This window comes from Lissotriton helveticus, chromosome 1_1 (genome assembly GCF_964261635.1).
Source record: "Lissotriton helveticus chromosome 1_1, aLisHel1.1, whole genome shotgun sequence".
NCBI classification, from domain to species: Eukaryota; Metazoa; Chordata; class Amphibia; order Caudata; family Salamandridae; genus Lissotriton; species Lissotriton helveticus.
Genome location: NC_136057.1, coordinates 2,000,000,731 through 2,000,023,116, shown reverse-complemented (window position 1 = coordinate 2,000,023,116; position 22,386 = coordinate 2,000,000,731). Strand labels below are relative to the sequence as shown.

General features: G+C 47.6%; 1 protein-coding gene across 4 annotated transcripts in view; it reads right to left on the bottom strand.

Annotated features, from left to right (window-relative positions):
• The window catches only part of CDC14A (cell division cycle 14A), a 436,445-nt gene that overhangs the window by 141,473 nt on the left and 272,586 nt on the right, over positions 1-22,386 (bottom strand). For all 4 annotated transcript variants that reach the window (XM_078644521.1, XM_078644501.1, XM_078644511.1 and 1 more), the window contains one exon: positions 1,963-2,050. In XM_078644521.1, the coding sequence (XP_078500647.1) occupies positions 1,963-2,050 (88 nt within the window). The remainder of the gene's footprint in view (positions 1-1,962; positions 2,051-22,386) is intronic.

Here is a 22,386-nt window from a genome sequence, read left to right as displayed (position 1 = left end):
GGTACGTTTTTAAAAATATATTTTGTCTCACCGCCTCTCCTGTTCCCTGCCAGCCGCCACTGCAGTCTACATTTCCCAGTGAGAGCCGTGTTTCTTATACAGCGTGCGACAATCTGTGGAACAGTCTTGCTGCATTATACTCTTAAAGCACACTTATGTAGGATGCTCACTAATGCAATTCCGAAACAGCTTGCACTTCATTGAGTGTGCGAGTGAAAGCTTTGATAAGGACACCAACAAAAAAGAAATAACAGCGGCACCGTAGCCACAGATAATTTTCCTGGAACAGCAGCCCAACAGTGTCAATATGTTCAGCATTTTCTGCTGACATCTGTGTGACTGCACATAAAACCAGAATAGGGTAAGTCAGCATTTCATCAGAAAGTTGGTTAATAATAACCTATTTAGAGCTAGTGGAAAACTGTGGCAGCGAAAGATACATTGAAAAAATGCTGTTCTACCTAGATGATGCCAATTGAAGGCGAAACCTAATCATTTGAATTTAGCAACAAAAGGTATTTATAGAAGAAACAAGTGTTGATCTGTTTCCCTACCACCCTTTTGCCCAAAGAGTCCAGATATGAAACAAATGAAACTAATATTTTTCTAGTTATGTGCCCGTTCTTTCACAATGACCACACCCTAGAAACTGGGGGATTGGGGAATACCGGCGATTCCACACTTACCACTTGCTCATCAAAAGATTAGTCACCAACTAAACAGCAATCCCATTCCACTGGTACCCTGCTCTGTTTTAAGCGTTGAAGGAAGGAAGGAAGGAAGCATGCCTCTGGTAAAGATATAGTCTTGGTTACAACTCTCACCAGAGCAGGGCAAGAGACCAAAGACGACTCTTCAAAAACAGACAAGATGATCGACAGGGGTTGTAGCTGATCAGGTCATGAGCAGCGACTCCATGAAAAGCCTCCTTTTGAGACCCACACATGGAACTTCAGGACTGTCCCGGGCAGTACGTTGTTCAATCCAATGACACAAACCAGCCCAAGAACCAACTGATTGTTGGTAGTTTTTTGTCGACATTAAAGAGACAAAGATATTTTCTAATGGGGAGGGGGAGGGGCAGCGAAGGCGGATAAGATGTATTTTGTTTTTCTTTACGTAGAAAGAAGAAAGGCAAAAGGCTAAAGCAGTCGACTGACCTGTGCCTTATATGGATTACCTCTTAGAGAGAGGAATTTCAGCCACTTGTGTATACCTTTCAGAAACAGCAAAGCAAGATCGACAGGAAGTGACATCTGCAAATTTGGAATTTTATGAAACGGTGCTCAAAACGTTTAACATTTAAGGGTCAAAGTCGCCCACCTGGACAGGTAAACAAAAAACTGACTACATACGCTAGCCCAGGAATGATCCTTAACCCCATTGTACTTCATGCACATACAAAGGAAATACTTTACTGTAAAAAACACTACATGTACGCTGATTTTATCATTTATAATGCTACTATGGTGGTTTGGGAGAAACTCTAGTTCCTTCTTCGTCACAAGTCTTATCAAACAGTGCCAGTCCAAATTTTGAATCTACTCCCCACCTGGTGAAAGCTGTTGCTACATTGATTTATCACTCAGACCCAAACTAAAATCTGCCTATTAATCACACTCCTTTCCTCAACTCTTGAAGTAATCTGCATTCACTTGAACTCAGCATATCCTACATCATACATTACCCACGGTAAGCACGTAGAAGCAATCCATAATTCATAGAGGAATGTTTGCCTTTTAAGTAAAGAAAGATATAATTCCAGGTTCTTAAACTACAGCTACGCCCTAAGAAGGACATTCTGCCCACCTTATTGGTGTCAACAGACCGCTTCAAAGAGTACAGAACAGCAACACAGTCTGAGGAAGTGTTCCCACTGGGTGAAATTCATATTGCATATAAAACCGTTATAAAACACACGATAAAACCACACTAAAAATCAAAAAAAGTAAAACACCTTACCATTTTCAACTTTGCTTTTTGGATGCGGTCCACTGAATGCTAAAAATTTCCCTGGGACAATCCAGTTGAAGTCACCATTTTCTACACGCTAGAGAGAAAATCAAAAGAAAATAATTAATCAAGAAACTGCCAGCAGCCTACAGACGATGCTGGTCTCCTAAAAAAGCCAAACGTCTATTTATCTCCCGCTCTCAAGTCTGTTAAACCCGCTAAACTGAAATAACCCATTACAGGTAAATGCAACCCCATTTACTGTTCACGGCCTTTTTGAGATATAAATCGGTGCACTATTATATATCTGCAATCCCTTCATGTCCAATTGTTTTTAAGAATCCAGAACTTTATCTGACAATATTCCCTACTGTCGCCTGTCCTCTTTTTTTATTTTTACAGAGTTTTATATAGAGCAAACTTGACCCATAGGTATCGGTTATCAGAGCGCTTTACACAAGCACCAGTTGCATTACATGAGAACACATTCATTTTTGCTAGGCACGGGGAGATTCTGTGATTTGCCCAGAATCACAGGATGTTGCGTGTCCTTGCCGAGGCTCTAACTCGTTCCTTAGATTCGAGGTCGACCGCCCTAGCCGTTATTCCAACTCCTCTGTGAACATAATCTATCCACCTTCCTCTCTTCTGATGAATACTTTGTAAAACTTTCTATACTGTCAAGCTTCTGCTTTAAATATAAGCAACAAAGGTGCAAATGTAAAATGGGATGGCTCTGGGTTGTGGAATCAAATGTCATGGATGTGACTCACCACAGCTTATCTGGTGGTACAAGTAGCAGTCTACACAGGAAGTATGCTGACTTTAAGCAACAACCACAAACTCTGGAAGAAGACCTCCAACAATGAAGAGCCCATAGAAGCATTGTTGAATGAAAAGAAGGGGAGACTGGAGTACACGAGAAACTGGGTCAGAAAACTTTAAGAAGATAGTGAAGGAGGGAGAAATCCATTGCTTATGAACATCGGACATGCCACATATTTAATTGAATTGATGTACGAGGCAAAGTTTTGCAACAGTTAATTACCAGGGCTCTTTTTCATTTGTGAAATACACAGAGAACAAAGTACTAGCTAAAGTTGCAAATGAGTTTGAGTGTTTAAGGTTTTGAAGATTCAGCACTTCTAATTTTAAGAGGTAGAAAAAAATGGAAAACCGTCTCTGATGGTTCTAAGTCTCACTGCGGAAGCAGGGCACTTTCATGCTATGTATCGTTTGTGTATGGGATCCAAAGACGGGTACAGGACTTACAGGAATGGAAACAGTCCCGAGTGTGCATGAGGCACACAGCAACCTTCACATAAAGCTGCTGCTCCACACAGTCGGTGGGAAGACAGTCAGAAGGCATGATATTCCAATTGTTCAACCCTATTATTATAATTTCCTTCTGATGCAGGTGCTAACGGACTCAAAGTGATCCTCGCAGTTGCTCTCTCCTTGATGCCACGGGAGACTTAATGAAATCCTTGCGGAGATCAAGGTTGTGGAGTATGGTCCAACTATGGCAATGAACTAAGGGCTCTGAAAACCCAAAGATTATAGTAGTCCTTGCTGTAGTGCTTGTCCATGGCTGCAGGTTAAATTTCACCAATAGAATATCAACACCTAAATGTGTCTCACAAGATCTACAACACTGAAAACAGGCTGTACGGGATGCAAAATACATTTTTATATGGCTTCCTTAATAAAGAATCCAGGTTTAGACAATGATTCATATTTCTGTTCCTAAAGCTTAACCGTAAATGAGAGCCCAATATACAGCTTTTTTCTCGCCATAGGGAGAAAGAAGGACAAATTATCTTCTTCATACATGGAAATGTGACCAAACTGAGTGAGCAGTAGCCCCACGGACACAGATTTAAAAAAAAAAAAAGACAAACACCCAAAACATAGTATAAGACACTCAGATACCCTAAAGGGGACATACGCGAATCAAGTAGCTAACAGCAACTCGGGAGCAGATACAAAATTTGCTTAAAGTTTGACAAACCACTGTACTCAAAAGACATGGTTCCTCAAATGAAAACAGGAGTGACCTGGCAAGTAATGGTTTTGTTGGAGGTTTAATCTCCAAAACTCCTCAAACAAGCTGATGTCAATGGCCCGAAGACCCATGAAAAAAGCAGGAGTATATTACGCTGCTAAAGATGAGAAGGTGGATGGTCCCCAGGCCCTTTCTGACAATGCAGAGAGACATCACCACCTTTTTCAGGGAGAAACGGGCATGGCATAATGCCATGTCAGCGAGGAAGCAGATCTAGAGGGAAGATTCAAACTGAATAAAGTACATTTCCAAACATGGGGGTATCAATGGAGTCTCCCTCATCACAGGGGCAGTTGAGCAAGTCAAACTGGCCAGGCTAACACTGAAGCACTGATTATTGAAAACTGGTCACGTGAATCTGCCAAAGGACCACATTTTCACCCCCATGCATCAAAGGTTGCAGCAGTAGAGAAGCCACGGGTCCTTCTGGTACACGAGCATTGGTGTAACCATCAGTACTATCTCATTGTACCTGTTGTAGGAAGGGGTCTTTTCACTAGCAACTCCTACTGACTTCAGGATCTCCATTTCTGCTGTCATTGGGGAGCTCTTTAGCTGGGTTTTGAATGTCTGGTGGTCCAGGAAGCGGGCAGGGATGCAGGCCAGGGCTATATAGCAGCAAAGGTGTTGAAAAGAGCTTCTAGATATATTGTGCAGGATTCCCTCACACTGTGGATGATTGTGTGTGACGTGTGTGAGGTGTATGTGCTCCTCTTAGGCCAAAGATGTGCATGTCTATGTTGTGCATATACATCGGGGGGAAAGAGCAATCCTGGCAATACAAACATTAGTAAACCTGTACTGCAAACACTAGCAACAATGAAATAATCCCAAACACCTTTTAATGACTAATCTTAGAAGGAAAGCAGTCTTTATTTAGTGCAAGTGAACTACTAAGTACATTGACATAATGAAACAAAAGATGAGCACTAGCCAGGGCATAGATCAGTTGTCCTTGAAGATTTTTCCATGGACCCTGGTGTTCATTTTACCCTTCAAAGATCAACTCTACGCTGAACGTGGACATAACTGGCAGTGTGAAATCTATCGACGGAGCCGTGGCCTCTAGGAATGACCACCGGATGCGGTGGAATCAGAGTTTTATGCACTGGGTATCACTTGGCAGGTCTTTGAAGCATAGTCAAAATGACCTTGGGGAACCCTCACCGATGTGGATGGGCATGAGGGAATAAGATTGCCTTTTCCTTCTCTGATAGGAAGGTTCGGGGGGAGAGGGTGAGAGGGGGTTGACGGTAGTTTTAACTGTCCATATGATTGCAGCAGTGGGCCTCAGCTGAGATGTTAGCAAGTGCAGAACCCACAGAATACAATGGGGAACCAGTGGTATCTTGGTTATCATCATTGTGTGGCGTATGAAGTGTAGATATACCACGCGAGAGATCCATCCTCCTGTTGGCTCTCAATGTGACCTCTGCAGCTGCACCTGGTGGAACAACCACATTCTGTAGCCGAAGCAGCATCAGCTGGTCTTCACTTCTGGGGCAGGGGATGAAAGAACACTTGGCAGTAGGGTCCTCAAACCCTCCACTTCCCAGAGAAGACTGTTAGTAGGGACATAATATACCAGAGAAGGAAGGGTTTACAAACAGAGGCTGACCACCACACATAGTATGCACTCCTTACCAGAGGATTACCAGGAGACTAGCTGACTCCAGTGTCTGGTGAGCTTCCAATAATGCGAGGTTACTTGACGATCAGACTCCAGAAGTCACTCCAAAGCTTGAAACTGGTCCTGCTCATCTGCCAAGACAGTCCCTGGTGAGGCCACCAGTTCCAAGTCCCATGAATACATGGCCTTAACCACTATAGTAAACCATTCAGTGAGCTCTTTGGTGTTACAGCCTCCACGGATCGCAAGTGTAGCAGTACAGGAGTGCATGAGCCGTTTGAGGAACAGTGGTTGGACTACTCAGGCCCAACTTGGCTGGGGAAAAAATACTGAGAGACCATGGTGGAGTAAGCATGCCCAGCCCAACCAGCCTCATTGAAGCCAAGCGAATGATGACAGTCTAAACTTTTGACAGAGATGCAACTGACAAAAGCCTAAATGTATTGGGCCCCTAAGGTCGCCAAATGAACAGCGACATTTACTCCTGGACAGTCGATCACAAACAGAGCAGTCTGGAGCTTGGCCTTCTTTGCAGGAAGAAGCTCAGGGAAGAACACAACTTAACAAGTTGAGACATCAGAACCTAATGCATACATGTGAGAAGTTGGCCTGATGTGCAGTGTTCACTATTCTAGTGATCACTATATATCAGTCCAAACAACCCTTATTGATGATTGGTTGTAAGTCAACCTTATAGACCAGCTATCCTAGTAGCATGGATACGAGCAGTCTAAGGCTAAGACTCTAGAGGGCGTGTTAAGCCAGCTGTTTTACCATCACATTACCCCTTGAACACCCAGTGAAAGGACACCACACAAGTGTTATGAAAATAAACAATGTATTTATTAGAATCACAACAACCCTGTACTCTTTATGAGGACAGGGTGCTAGGCACACAACAAAACTCTTACGAAAATACTTAAGTTAGCACGTTATACACAAATGCCCGAGGGGCACGAAAACCCATATATTCTAAAAGTGGAATGCGAATTACTAGCAGGTAAGTAACAGTACTAATAGGCTTTGGAATCGCTAGGACTTGACTAGGGAATCGTTAGATTACTACTAGGAGGCCCAGGGGACTCGGGTGCAGAGTGTGCACTCTCACGCGGGATGCGGGACAAAGTCTATGGGAGCTAGAATTCACAAAGTTAGTGTTTACGGGCGAACCCGACCTGGTAGGGAGAAAACGACAGTGGATCCTGACCCTTGGATAGTGAGGCTATGCTGGGACACCGAAGTGCCGAAGTTACCTAGCCCAGGGGCTGCAGCTGCATAGGTCTGAAAAGACGTCGGGAATCTCGTTGCCGGACCAGGAGCCTGGAAGAAGGAAGTTGCTGGCAGGCGACCAGTGAAGGAAAGTTCGATGGATCCAAGCCTGGATCAAGGAAGAAGAAAACCTGAAAGCAGAGGGGACCAAGTTCTTGAATCACTAGCCAGTGATTAAGTGGGCACCAGGATGGCACCGGGCGAAGTCACCTCGACTAGGTGAGTGGGCGACGCTGGCTCTGCAGATCTCACGGACCAGGAGGCGTTGTCGGCGACCAGGATGGAGAGGCGAGCTGTCCCACGATGGATGAAGCTGTCGGCGTCGAAGTTACCCAGGATTGGGCAACAAGCCTTGGCTAATTCAAGCCCACGCGGTGGACTCAAAATGGCGTCTTGGGTGGACCAGGAGGGTCCGGAGTGCTCCTCTTCTGGAAGGGAGCAAGGGCCAGTCTGGAGCAACCAGACTAGCAGCAGTGATGTCGTCGGGCGTCGTTCAGGAGGCCACAAGCCAGCGGGCTAGTAGCCAAACAACGCGGTGAGCAGCAAAAAGCAGAAGGGCCCCACGCCGATCGTGGAGATGCTGGGGGGCTACTCTTCGGTGCTGGAGCTGCTCAGGGTCGGGGCTTCTCGGACCCCAAAGCACTCACCAGGAAATTACTCGGCGGGCTTGCTGTGCAGAAGTCGTGCAGTCTTGAAGATGGCCGGTCCCTCGAGGTCTCGTCACACCCACAAATCTCAGCGTGACTGATGATGTAGGTAGAGGTCAGAGGTGCCAGGGAAGCCGGTTCTCGTCGAGCTGGGCAGTCTTGATCCGGAGGAGAGACTTGCAGCAGACCGCAGTGTTCTTAAGATGGTGCCTGCGGATGCAGGGTGACTACTCCTTAGTCACAAGGGAGAAATCTTAGGAAGAAGTCTTGAGTTCCTTTCGTGGAAAGTAGTTTCAGGATTCAAAGATGATCTGATTTGGAAGGGGGCCAGTTCCTACCTTTATCCTGTAAAAAGGGGCTGGCACGCGACTAAGTCCTGCCCTAGGGGTGGGACTAGGAGGGGGGTGGTTACACCCACTTCCTTGGCGGGCTTTTCCCCAGCACAGGGTCTGGAGTGACCCTGGAACTGGTTCCAGCCAGCCTATGCACAGTGAGCACCGGGGTGCCACGTGCAGTCACCTTCCTCTAAAGCCCTGCCTACCTACAATACACAAAACCCTGTCTGGGACGGTGCTGGCACCGCCCCTGGCAGGAAACCCTTTGTCCTTATCTCCTGCTCTGGGAGGACTCCCAGCAGCAGGAGGGCAGACTTGTGTCTCGGTGGCAGCATCCATTTTGTGGAGCTGAGGCTCTGTTTGACTTTAACCGGGGTTAGGGGTTACATACATGTCGTGTCCCTCTAGAAGGGTGGAATGCTAACCCCGTCGCCAGAATTGGCGAGGGGTTAGTATTCCAATTCGTATGACACCTTACTCGACATGTTTTGATAAAGCGATACCAGAGTTGGCATATAACCGCGAGGATTATAATGCACTTAAGAGTATATGGTATGCGATATCATGGAAACGGCTAAGGGATGGATCCCGAAAGCCGCAGACAGGCTCAGCTCATGCCAGAGCACCATCTCACACGATTCCAAGCACTCTGCCTTCAGGATTGTTAAGGCCTGCCATAGGAGTGACTGATAGGAGATCTGTGTGTCCATTTTAGGGTTAGATATAGGTATACTATATCTAAAGCAAAGGGTGAGTACACCACCTTGCCCCAGCTGTCGTGCAGCCAGTTGTGTCAGTTTAGTTAGTCAGCCCAGGGGTGGCATAATACATGCTTCAGCCCCTGGGAGACTTCTGGGTACACCTCAGCCCTGGGTACAGGGACTTGGAGAGGGCCCAGTGCCAATTCAGTACCTGAGTACAATTTGGATAGAGAGAACAGCTAGGCTGTGGGTCTGATTAGCAGGCCCACAGCCAGGGAAAGTCGTAAACCAGTGCAGCAAAAAGCAAAAATCTGGGTGATCATAGGATTGCAGACCCTACTCTCCTACATGACCCCCCCCCCAAACTTTGGGACAATAAACTAACCTTGACCAGGTGAGTCTTCTTGCTCTAAGTGGAAATACCTGGAGAGCCCATCAGCATTGCTGTGATCAGTACCAGGTCTATGCTCCACTGTAAAATCCATCCCCTGTAGGGCAATGGACCACCTAAGCAGTTTGGGGTTTTCACCCTTCATCTGATTTAGCCACAAGAGGGGCTTATGGTCTGTCTGAATGGTGAAGTGAGTGCCAAACAAGTAGGCCCTCAGCTTCTTCAGGGCCCAGACCACAGCAAAGGCCTCCCTCTCAATAGCTGACCAATTTTTCTCTCTGGGTGTCAACCTCCTACTAATGAAAGCAATAGGCTGATCATTACCATCAAAATTCAGTTGAGACAGAACAGCCCCCACACCCAACTCAGAAGCATCTGTTTGGACAATGAATGGCTTGGAGTAATCTGGACTCTTTAGGATAGGTGCTGTGCACATGGCCTGCTTTAGGTCATTGAATGCTTTCTGACAGCTTGCTGTCCACTGAACTTTCTTTGGCATCTTTTTGCTTGTCAGGTCATTAAGAGGGGTCACTATGGACCCATAATGTCTGACAAACTTCCTATAGTACCCAGTCAGGCCCAAGAAAGCTCGAACCTGAGTCTGGGTGATTGGAGGAGTCCAGTCCTTGATGGCCTGTATCTTACTCTCCAGTGGCTGAACCTGGCCTCCACCCACAAGGTGGCCCAGGTACATAACCTGTGTCTGCCCTATCTGGCACTTTGTGGCCTTGATAGTGAGGCCTGCCTTTTGCAGGGCCTCTAACACTTTCCTCAGGTGGACCAGGTGATCCTCCCAGGTGGAGCTAAAGACAGCAATATCGTCTAGATATGCTGCACAGAAGTCATCCAGCCCAGTGAGGACTTGATTCACCAACCTTTGGAAGGTGGCAGGTGCATTTTTCAGTCCAAAGGGCATTACCACAAATTGATAATGCCCTCCAGGGGTAGAAAATGCTGTCTTGGGTTTGGCCTCCTCAGCTAACCTGATTTGCCAATACCCAGCTGTCAAATCAAATGTACTTAAGAAGTTGGCAGAAGCCAATTTATCTATAAGTTCATCTGCTCTTGGTATTGGGTGGGCATCAGTCTTAGTGACTGCATTGAGGCCTCTGTAGTCTACGCAAAACCTCATCTCTTTCTTACCACCCTGGGTGTGAGGCTTTGGCACTAGAACTACTGGGCTAGCCCAAGGGCTATCTGAAGGCTCAATGACTCCCAGCTCCAACATTTTCTGCACTTCAGTTTTGATGCAGTCTCTAACATGATCAGCCTGTCTGTAGATTTTACTCTTGACAGGCAGACTGTCTCCAGTGTCAACATCATGGGTACACCAATCAGTTTGGCTGGGTGTCAGAGAGAACATATGTCTGAAGGATTGCAAGACTTGCCTGCAATCCTGTTGCTGATGTTCAGTGAGGCTGCCACAAAAGACAACACCATCAACTGATCCATCATCAGGATTCTGAGTGAGCAGGTCTGGGAGAGGGTCACTCTCTTCCTCCTGTCCCTCATCTGTGGCCATGAGCAAGCTCATGTCCTTCCTGTCAACATATGCCTTGAGCCTGTTAACATGGAGCACTCTGAGAGGGCTCCTGGGAGTTCCAAGGTCCACCAAGTAGGTAACCTCTCCCTTTTGCTCAATGATGGTGTGGGGCCCAGACCATTTGTCTTTCAGAGCTGCTGGGGCCACTGGCTCCAGCACCCACACCTTCTGTCCTGGCTGGTACACAGTCAGAACAGCCTTTTGGTCATGCCAAGCTTTTTGAAGTTCTTGGCTGGCCTCAAGGTTTTTAGATGCCTTTTCCATGTACTCAGCCATCCTGGAGCGGAGACCAAGTACATAGTCCACTATGTTGGTTGCAGGCTTTTTGAGAGGTCTCTCCCATCCTTCCTTCACCAAACACAGGGGTCCTCTTACAGGATGTCCATACAGAAGCTCAAAAGGGCTGTAGCCAACCCCCTTCTGTGGGACCTCTCTGTAAGCAAACAAGAGGCAGGGGATCAGGACATCCCATCTTCTCCTAAGAGTTTCAGGTAGTCCATGAATCATCCCTTTCAGGGTCCTGTTGAATCTCTCAACAAGCCCATTGCATTGTGGGTGGTAGGGGGTGGTGAACTTGTAGTTCACACCACACTCCTTCCACATTGCAGTCAGATATCCTGACATGAAGTTTGTACCTCTGTCAGAAACGACCTCCTTAGGGAAACCCACTCTGGAGAACACTCCAACTAGGGCTCTTGCCACTACAGGTGCTGTAGTGGTCCTAAGGGGAATAGCTTCAGGATACCTGGTGGCATGATCCACCGCCACCAGTATAAACTTGTGCCCTGATGCTGTCTGGGGTTCCATTGGACCAACAATATCAATCCCCACTCTTTCAAAGGGAACCCCCACCACAGGTAGTGGTATGAGGGGGGCCTTTGTTGTGCCACCTGACTTACCACTGGCTTGGCAAGTGACACAGGAGCGACAAAACTCCTTGGTATTCTCATTCATATGGGGCCAGTGAAAGTGTGAGACAAGCCTGTCCCAAGTCTTTGTCTGACCTAAGTGACCTGCAAGGGGAATCTCATGGGCCAAGGTGAGAAGGAAACCTCTCAGAGACAAGGGGATGACCAGCCTCCTGGTTGCACCAGGCTTGGGGTCTCTTGACTCAGAGTACAGGAGTCCATCTTCCCAGTATACCCTGTGGGCACCTGTGGCATTCCCTGCAGCCTCAGCAGCAGCCTGCTGTCTGAGGGGTTCAAGGGAAGGGCAGCTCAACTGTTCCTTCCCCAGGTCGGCTCTGGAGGGTCCCCCTGAGCCCAGAAACTCAACTTGATCAAGTTCAAGCTCTTTAGGCTCAGTTTCCCTCAGTTCTCTCAGATCAGCCTCCTCAGAGACTTGATCCTCAACCTGGGGTAAGGGGGAAGGCAAAGCCTTACCCTTACTGCTCTTCTTCTTGGAAGGTGTCTGGTCCATAATTTCAGGATCCAGCACCTGTTCAGTGGGGCATTTTCTGGCCTGTGACCTAGTCACAGCAAGCACATGTGCTGGCAAGCCTAACATCTCCATGTGAGTCCTCTGCTCCACTTCTGACCATTGTGATGACTCCAAATCATTGCCCAACAAACAATCAACTGGGAGGTCTGAACTGACTACAACTTTCTTTTGTCCCTTCACTCCACCCCAGGAGAAAGCCACAATTGCCACACTATGACTAGTAGTGACATTGCTGGCATTGGTCACCAGGAAATCAGTACCTGGCATGATCTGTCCAGGGTCCACAAAGTTAGGTGTCACCATGGTGACACTGGCACAAGTGTCCCTATAGGCCTGAGCCATTTTGCCATTTATCAAAGGTGTCTGCCTGTATTTGCCCTAACTATTGGGACTTATTTCAGGGGACATATCCACATCCCCTGTACAGACAAGGACAGCCTGAGTGAGTGTGCCAACTAAGTTGTCAGACCCCTCAGTACCCAAGGTTAACCCAACTAATGCCTTGGGAGGTACACTACCACTACTGACTGTACTAGGGGGTGCAGTTGCCTTAGGGGCTGTAGTGGCAGGAGTTTGTCCTCCTCTTTTGGTGCACTCACTAAACCAGTGAGATTTACTTTTACAGTACTGGCACCACCTTTTTGACTGGCCTTCTTGAGTCTTCTTCTTCTGGGAAGCCTGACCCCCACCCTCTTTGGTTTGTTGGGGACCTGGTGAAGACTTCTGGTCATTTTGCTCATTCTTAGCATTACCCTTCTGGTCTGCTTTCTTCTGACCACCCTGGTTCTGGTTCTGGTTCTGCTTGATCCTTGTCCTGACCCATTTGTCTGCCTTCTTTCCCAATTCTTGGGGAGAGGTCAGATCTGAAGCAACAAGGTGCTGGTGCAACAACTGGTTCTGACAATTGTTTAAAATTTGTTCTCTCATCATTAGATTATACAATCCTGTGTAATCTGTAACCTTGCTACCCAGCAACCAGCCCTCCAAAGCCTTAGTGGCACAATCCACAAAGTCAGACCAGTCCTGAGACTGAGTTTTCTGGGTGTCTCTGAACAGCAACCTGTACTGCTCAGTGGTTAAACCAAACCCATCAACCAGTGTATTCTTCAGGACCTGGTAATTGTTAGCATCCTCTACTCTTGTAGTGAGGAGCTTATCTCTACCTTTACCATCAAAGGAGAGCCACAGTATAGCTGCCCACTGACTCTGGGGAATGCACTGCACAGTGCAGGCCCTCTCCAGAGCAGCCATCCATTTCTGGATATCATCCCCTTGCTTAAAGGGGGGCACTATTTTAGTCAGGTGTTTAGTGTCTAAACCCTTCTCTCTATCTCTTGGGAGATTGCTGCCACCAGTGGGAGCTAACCCACTCATCTGCTGCTCTCTTGCCAGGGCAAGCTTTTCTTTGGCCAGGGCAATTTCTTCCCTTTCAATCCTCAGTTCAGCTTGTCTCATCCTAGCTTCATGCTCCTTTCTCTGAGGGGAAGTAAATCTCCTCTGTGGAGGATTCCTTCTCCCCTGAGAAGAGGCATTAGAGTGCAGAGATCTATTGGAGTCCCTAGAAAGAGATCTATCTCTCCTAACTCCAAGGTTAGGCCCACTTCGGGTTAGTACTGGGGGTCCCCCAGATCCTAGCCCAAGTAAGTCTAAGTTGGCCCTGGTTAGCCTTCTGACTACCTCAAGACCTTTGTCTACCTCATCCCCAGAGAGTTCCTCCTGATCCTCCTCCTCCTCAACTGCAGTAGCAGTGTTGGGGAGGTCTGGATCCCCAGAGGTCCCCTCTAAGGCTGGCATGTTCTCATGTAACTGAGAAAGCTTTCTGGCATCATATGTCTCTAAGAGACCTATCAGAAAGGGAATGGTGGGGTTAGACCCCTGCTTCAGTTTTCTGGAGACACAGATCTGTCTCATCTCCTGGAAACTGAGAGCTGCATATCTTGAAGTGACCTGTGGAGGGTCAACACTGACCAGGGGAGTCTCAGTAGAATCTCCCTGGGTAGACATGCTTTTCTAGTGAGGTGTAAGTGGTGCACTTACCTACACTATATGTTTGCCTACTGATCCCTTGCTAGAGTTGTAGTTTAGGGTGTGCTAGGCCCTAGGAGCTACAACAGCTGGTTCAGTAGAACTCAGAGTATTCTAAGCTAAGTTATATGTACCTTTAGTACTTATGTGATCTTTCACAAGATATTCTTAGGGCATGTGTGGTAAAACAACAGCAAGCTCAAATCCCAACCGCTGCTCACCAATGTGAGAAGTTGGCCTGATGTGCAGTGTTCACTATTCTAGTGATCACTATATATCAGTCCAAACAACCCTTATTGATGATTGGTTGTAAGTCAACCTTATAGACCAGCTATCCTAGTAGCATGGATACGAGCAGTCTAAGGCTAAGACTCTAGAGGGCGTGTTAAGCCAGCTGTTTTACCATCACATTACCCCTTGAACACCCAGTGAAAGGACACCACACAAGTGTTATGAAAATAAACAATGTATTTATTAGAATCACAACAACCCTGTACTCTTTATGAGGACAGGGTGCTAGGCACACAACAAAACTCTTACGAAAATACTTAAGTTAGCACGTTATACACAAATGCCCGAGGGGCACGAAAACCCATATATTCTAAAAGTGGAATGCGAATTACTAGCAGGTAAGTAACAGTACTAATAGGCTTTGGAATCGCTAGGACTTGACTAGGGAATCGTTAGATTACTACTAGGAGGCCCAGGGGACTCGGGTGCAGAGTGTGCACTCTCACGCGGGATGCGGGACAAAGTCTATGGGAGCTAGAATTCACAAAGTTAGTGTTTACGGGCGAACCCGACCTGGTAGGGAGAAAACGACAGTGGATCCTGACCCTTGGATAGTGAGGCTATTCTGGGACACCGAAGTGCCGAAGTTACCTAGCCCAGGGGCTGCAGCTGCATAGGTCTGAAAAGACGTCGGGAATCTCGTTGCCGGACCAGGAGCCTGGAAGAAGGAAGTTGCTGGCAGGCGACCAGTGAAGGAAAGTTCGATGGATCCAAGCCTGGATCAAGGAAGAAGAAAACCTGAAAGCAGAGGGGACCAAGTTCTTGAATCACTAGCCAGTGATTAAGTGGGCACCAGGATGGCACCGGGCGAAGTCACCTCGACTAGGTGAGTGGGCGACGCTGGCTCTGCAGATCTCACGGACCAGGAGGCGTTGTCGGCGACCAGGATGGAGAGGCGAGCTGTCCCACGATGGATGAAGCTGTCGGCGTCGAAGTTACCCAGGATTGGGCAACAAGCCTTGGCTAATTCAAGCCCACGCGGTGGACTCAAAATGGCATCTTGGGTGGACCAGGAGGGTCCGGAGTGCTCCTCTTCTGGAAGGGAGCAAGGGCCAGTCTGGAGCAACCAGACTAGCAGCAGTGATGTCGTCGGGCGTCGTTCAGGAGGCCACAAGCCAGCGGGCTAGTAGCCAAACAACGCGGTGAGCAGCAAAAAGCAGAAGGGCCCCACGCCGATCGTGGAGATGCTGGGGGGCTACTCTTCGGTGCTGGAGCTGCTCAGGGTCGGGGCTTCTCGGACCCCAAAGCACTCACCAGGAAATTACTCGGCGGGCTTGCTGTGCAGAAGTCGTGCAGTCTTGAAGATGGCCGGTCCCTCGAGGTCTCGTCACACCCACGAATCTCAGCGTGACTGATGATGTAGGTAGAGGTCAGAGGTGCCAGGGAAGCCGGTTCTCGTCGAGCTGGGCAGTCTTGATCCGGAGGAGAGACTTGCAGCAGACCGCAGTGTTCTTAAGATGGTGCCTGCGGATGCAGGGTGACTACTCCTTAGTCACAAGGGAGAAATCTTAGGAAGAAGTCTTGAGTTCCTTTCGTGGAAAGTAGTTTCAGGATTCAAAGATGATCTGATTTGGAAGGGGGCCAGTTCCTACCTTTATCCTGTAAAAAGGGGCTGGCACGCGACTAAGTCCTGCCCTAGGGGTGGGACTAGGAGGGGGGTGGTTACACCCACTTCCTTGGCGGGCTTTTCCCCAGCACAGGGTCTGGAGTGACCCTGGAACTGGTTCCAGCCAGCCTATGCACAGTGAGCACCGGGGTGCCACGTGCAGTCACCTTCCTCTAAAGCCCTGCCTACCTACAATACACAAAACCCTGTCTGGGACGGTGCTGGCACCGCCCCTGGCAGGAAACCCTTTGTCCTTATCTCCTGCTCTGGGAGGACTCCCAGCAGCAGGAGGGCAGACTTGTGTCTCGGTGGCAGCATCCATTTTGTGGAGCTGAGGCTCTGTTTGACTTTAACCGGGGTTAGGGGTTACATACATGTCGTGTCCCTCTAGAAGGGTGGAATGTTAACCCCGTCGCCAGAATTGGCGAGGGGTTAGTATTCCAATTCATATGACACCTTACTCGACATGTTTTGATAAAGCGATACCAGAGTTGGCATATAACCGCGAGGATTATAATGCACTTAAGAGTATATGGTATGCGATATCATGGAAACGGCTAAGGGATGGATCCCGAAAGCCGCAGACAGGCTCAGCTCATGCCAGAGCACCATCTCACACGATTCCAAGCACTCTGCCTTCAGGATTGTTAAGGCCTGCCATAGGAGTGACTGATAGGAGATCTGTGTGTCCATTTTAGGGTTAGATATAGGTATACTATATCTAAAGCAAAGGGTGAGTACACCACCTTGCCCCAGCTGTCGTGCAGCCAGTTGTGTCAGTTTAGTTAGTCAGCCCAGGGGTGGCATAATACATGCTTCAGCCCCTGGGAGACTTCTGGGTACACCTCAGCCCTGGGTACAGGGACTTGGAGAGGGCCCAGTGCCAATTCAGTACCTGAGTACAATTTGGATAGAGAGAACAGCTAGGCTGTGGGTCTGATTAGCAGGCCCACAGCCAGGGAAAGTCGTAAACCAGTGCAGCAAAAAGCAAAAATCTGGGTGATCATAGGATTGCAGACCCTACTCTCCTACAATACACTTCCACTTTTGAGCTAACCAAAGTTTATCCCTTTCCATGCTGATGACGGAACCGCTCCATCATCAGCCGCGGTGGCGCTGTGCTGATGACGGAGCGGTTCCGTCATGGCCTGCCCGACGCGCCTGTGTGGCGCTGATTTCGCGCCTGCGCGGCACGTTCTATTAAGCGGGCGGGGCCATGACGGAACCGCTCCGTCATGAGCACAGCTCAACCGCGGCTGGTGACGGAGCGGTTCCGTCACCAGCATGTGCGCGCCGCGCGGCCCCCCGCCCCCTTAGCGCTGCGGCGGAATAGCCGCCGCAGCGATGAGGTTATAGCGAAACGCCCTAGATTTAGCCACAAGGTGGCAGAAGAACACAGGTACGTCAGAATACAAAGGCCCTATTCTTACCAAAAGGGGTGGAACACAGAATGGCAAGAATTTCCAGACTGTGTAACCCAGGTTTCAGACAGAGCCACTGGAACTATGTGGCAGGAGAGGACCAAATTATTCAGTAAGTTTGATTAAAATATGTGGCATAATGCAGCACATGTTGGTATGGTGGTACTTCAATATTTTGTTATTTTTACCCATGTTAACACTGCCTTATCAAAGGTTTCACTTCATTAGTACTACTTTAACACCCAAATGCAGCAATAAGCTATTTAAAGTTGACCAGCCAATCTTTACAAACGGCTTTCTACTGCAGGTAACATATCGCTGCTTTTTTTGTGTGTAACTTTTAATCTGTTTAAGCTATAGACAACCATTTTTTTGTTTGTATGAATAATGCAGCAGATGATGGGTTGTACAGCAAATGTGGCAAATCCATAATTATTCAGAAAAGGCCACAACAGCAGAATCGCAAAATTTCAGTGTCCCTTGTTTTAGGGCGTAACTGGCCATCCGCTTGGCCCTATTAGGACCTAAATTCCTAAGCTAAATATTGTGGATATGAATGAAACCATACTTTAAAAAACTGTATATTGACTGTTCTCCTGATTCTTAACATGAAAGAGATGTTTATCAATTTACTGTGATGAGCACCCAGGGCTTCCTACATAAAATACTATGTTGCATGCCAGCAACCAAGTTGTTCTAACCAAGTACCACTACGACATGCAGCAAAAACTGAAGCTGGTTGTATTTCACTGTCAGTGGCGGCTGGTGACATTTGAAATTGGTGAAGCGTAAAATGATTGTCATACTGCACCGTAGCGAGCGAGCCCTAACATCCCCTGAGAAAAATATGAAAAGAGTGGACAAATGGTGCATTTTCAAGCAAATTTGAAGTCACATAAACCCCTCTTGACTAATTTGCAGATGTCCACTTTCACCTCGCCAGTGTTAATACCAATGAGTGGCTGAACAAAGTGCTGCGCCTGACCTGCACAATGACGCTGTCAGACCAGGCATCCTGTCTTCTGTGATTTTACTGCCACCATAAGAACAACATTTCAAGTGCTCAGTGACAAAGGCCTGCCAAAAATGCTCCATCTTCTACAGATGGGTGTCTCAAAGTATTCAGAAAAACTCCACCTTGTGACTAACATAACTGAACATGTTGGTATTGTTACTAATTGCAACCAAACCGCACTGTCCAGTGTTTCACATACTGTTTTCAATAAACATTATTCTGCGGAAGACACGTACGTTATTAAAGCTAATAGTACCTGAAATAAACATGCAGTATAACAAATACAAAAAGCCATCTTTGTGTACTTTGTCACCAGAACCCCTACCGTGATAGAGCATACATATCGCTGAAAAAATATAATTTTTCCCTCTCCACACTCTCTCTCTTTCACACACACGGAAACACACAAACACCACAGGCTCGCACTGCAATTCGAAAATTAAAGGTTTAGCAAAATCTTGATTGCAGAATAAAAACGATGCTCATTCCTAAACAAGATTGATAAAGTGAGCCACAGTACACCATCTAAACCAGAGTGCCATAACTCACTGACATCACAAGGCATGGTCTTGTTTCCCATAGCCCCAAAACACAATGTTCTGTTCACATGACCATAACCCTCGGATATCACAATGCTGTGTTTCGTTTACCATAACTTCGACACCACAATGGTCTGTTCCACGACCCATAACCCTTCGACATCACAATGTTCTGTCCATGACCCATTCAGAATGTCCTGTCTCCATAACCTATCACCCTCTGACATTACAATGCCCTGTCTCGTTTCCTATAACCCTGACAGCACAATGTTCTGTTCCATGACCCATCACACTTGGACAGCACAATGTTCTCGTCGCATCACATGTGTCTCCACCCTCTGACATCACAATGCCCCTTGCCTTTTGCTCTAACCCTGACATCCCAATGTTCTGTTCCATGACCCTCTGACAAAGCAATGACCTGTCTGGTTTTCTCTCACTCTAACATCAGAATGTTCTATTTACTTTCTCCATAACTCTACTCACAAATCTACACAATCCTATGACATCATAATGTCGGATAACTCTCCTTTCAAAGCACACGTTGACTCAAACTGACCGTCATGCATACTCTAAAAACCTAGAACCCCATTGGCTGTAAATGGGGACACTTTTAATGAGTTTATTCTACATATACTGATGCACCAACCGACTGGCTGGATTCTGTTTATCAACGTGAACATCGCCTTAGTTGCACTGGCCACGACTTTGGTTGCTTGTGTTGGCTGCCTTTTATTGCATCTCATCCCTTGTGTTGGCTGTCTTTTATTTTATCTCCTCCATTGTGTTGGCTGTCTTTTATCGCATCTCCTCTCTTGCATTGGCTGTCTTTAATCGCATCTCCTCTCTTGTGTTGACTGTCTTTTATTGCATCTCCTCTCTTGTGTTGACTGCCTTTAATCACATCTCCTCTCTTGTGTTTGCTGTCTTTTATCACATCTCCTCCCTTGTGCTGGCTGTCTTTTACATAACTTGCAGGAATAAAGAGGCAACAGCAGCGCCCCTAGAGGTAAGCGCATGGTGCTACCATACTGTTTCCTAGCTGAACCCACCTAGGTGAACCCACTGACAAAAACTGGCATCTGGGTATGTATGTTTTTTTACCAAGGGTGTTTCTTTAATTCATATCACTGAGAAATTCTACCAACTTCCTTTACTGGTGCATCCCACAACGATGCCCCTCTGAAGATGGAAACATCTAACCTTGCAACTTCTCAGCATAATTGATATGGGCCTATATAATGAACAATCTTGCTCCCCCTTCCCGCCTTCACATTAGTCACAGTTTTTACTGCGTGAGACCTTTGTCAATGCATGATTGGCAGCGATAAGTTATACTTCTCCATAGTTCAAGGATGGCAATGTGATTTAAGAAATTTTACAGAGACATGGCTCCACTATGGCACTCCGGATATTTTGAAGGGGTCTGACTCCAGATCGTTCTGTGATGCATGTTCATCATCCGGGGAGACTTGGTGGGGGCCAAATGTTTGGAAAATGTCGTTCCAATCTAGAAACCCTTACTGTGAAAGTTCAGGTCCTTTTCTGGTCCCTGCGTATTTGCTCACTTAATTATGGACACCGCTAATAGTGGTCTTGAAGCCCTGGACTTCCAATCCTCTGCATTGTTTGAAACTGAGATTGAGGATTCCAAGGTTGTTGTGCTTCGGGACTTTAAATCCCATTTCGAAAATGCATCTCATCCATTTTCCATCCATTTTAATTAATGATTTCATTCTTTCTGGCTTGCCATGAGCACCCCACATCCCTCTGGTGTTAAGGGCATGCTTTAGGTACACTGTGCTCACACACCTTGTTTTCGTCATTTCCTCCCCTACCCATTCCTTGGACAGGTCAGTTTCGCATTGTTTTCATACGCGGGCTCCAGGAAACATAAAATACGGTAATTACGAGCCACAGTTTAGAAAGGGAATCGGAAAGCAGGTTCGGCACAAAAAGTAGTCTTGTTTAACTGCAGACTTTAAAAAGCAGCTTGTTTTAAGCCCTCTTTCTAACCAGGGGCTCCAGAGGGCAGAAGGCCCGGAGTCTGATCTTTGCACAGGTCCGGGCACCAGGCCTTGTGCCAGCGGCTGGCACCAGGCACCAGCAGAAATGGGTAAAAAAAGCCTCAAACATGTGTATGGAAAGAACTGGAGGCAAAGACCATGAACCCACTGCAAAGGGCAGTTTTAGAGTAAAGGTAGAAAAAAACGTTTTAAAAACGTACCTTCCTGCGCCACCACAGCTTCCTGCCGTCTGGTCCAGCGCTTTCGAATTCCGGTTGCAGCTCTACTACTCGTCATTAAGAAAGGCAGTCCCCTCCCTCCCGTCTGCCAATCACAACGCTGCAATGGCAGCGTTGTGATTGGTGAGGCCGCGCCCCACCCGGGTCATTTTCTATGTGTATGCTGCGGCATGCAGCAGCATATATAGAGAACAGGGAGCGTGGGCGGTCTTGCTCGAGGGCCGTCCAAACAGTCAGTATGAACAATAGTGGGCAAGCTACTCTCCCCTGCCCTCAAGCAAGACCACCCACCCCCAACCGCGCACTTCTGCTTTCTCGCAGTGCGAGAAGCAGAAACATAATGGTAGTTATTACCATTTATGTTTCTGCCTTCTCGCACCGCGAGAAAGCAGTGGGGCGACGCCCCCACGCCCAAATGGGGGAACCGCCACTGTTCACTGTTGACATCAAGAACGCATTTCTGTTTCACAAAAACAACCACCATACTAGCACATTTTAAGAATTTCTGTTAGTGTATTTGTTGGCAGAGTGGTAGTCCACTGGACTGGGCCAGCTATTCATATGCCACAACGAGGATCCAGCCACACCGGAACATCCCTTGTGTGCCCAGGTGCAAGGTGCAGGCACTAACAAATGTGTGCTGTGCCATGCTCGAGAGGCCCATCAGAAATTGGACGGTAGCAGCTCGCACAGGTAAGAGCAGTGGGGTGGGCAGAGGGGTGCAGGAGCTTGACAAGCGACGGGATAAGTAATGTTAAATAAATAAAACGACTTACTTCGCGCTCGCAGCATCGCCACGGGCAGCTCCAGGTCTAGCTACGCCACTGGTTTGCAGCAGGTGCATAGCCCAGTGACCTGCCTTATAAGGACTATAACTTGTTACACCAGGATCTCTGCAACAGCATCATTAACCCCTTCCCCGCGGGGCAAATTCCCCCACGGTGCGGGGGGCCGCGTGCGGCGCCGCGGTGCTTGTGACAAGCTCAGCTCGTCACGTTGCACAGCAGAGCTAGTCATGATCACGCCCGCTCAATGGAACACCCAGCACAGCAGGGGAATTATCCCTGCGTGGGCGTTCCACGGCAGTTATGACGAGCTCAGCTCGTCATGAGCACAGCTCCACTGTGCCTCATGACTAGTGCTTTAAATGGGCCGGTACTGTCCGGTACGGAGTACCGGCACTTTTTTATTTTGAGGAGGAGAGTACCGGCACTTCTCAAGAGAAAGGCAATACCTTTAATTGGAGAGTACAGGCACTTCTCAGAAATAA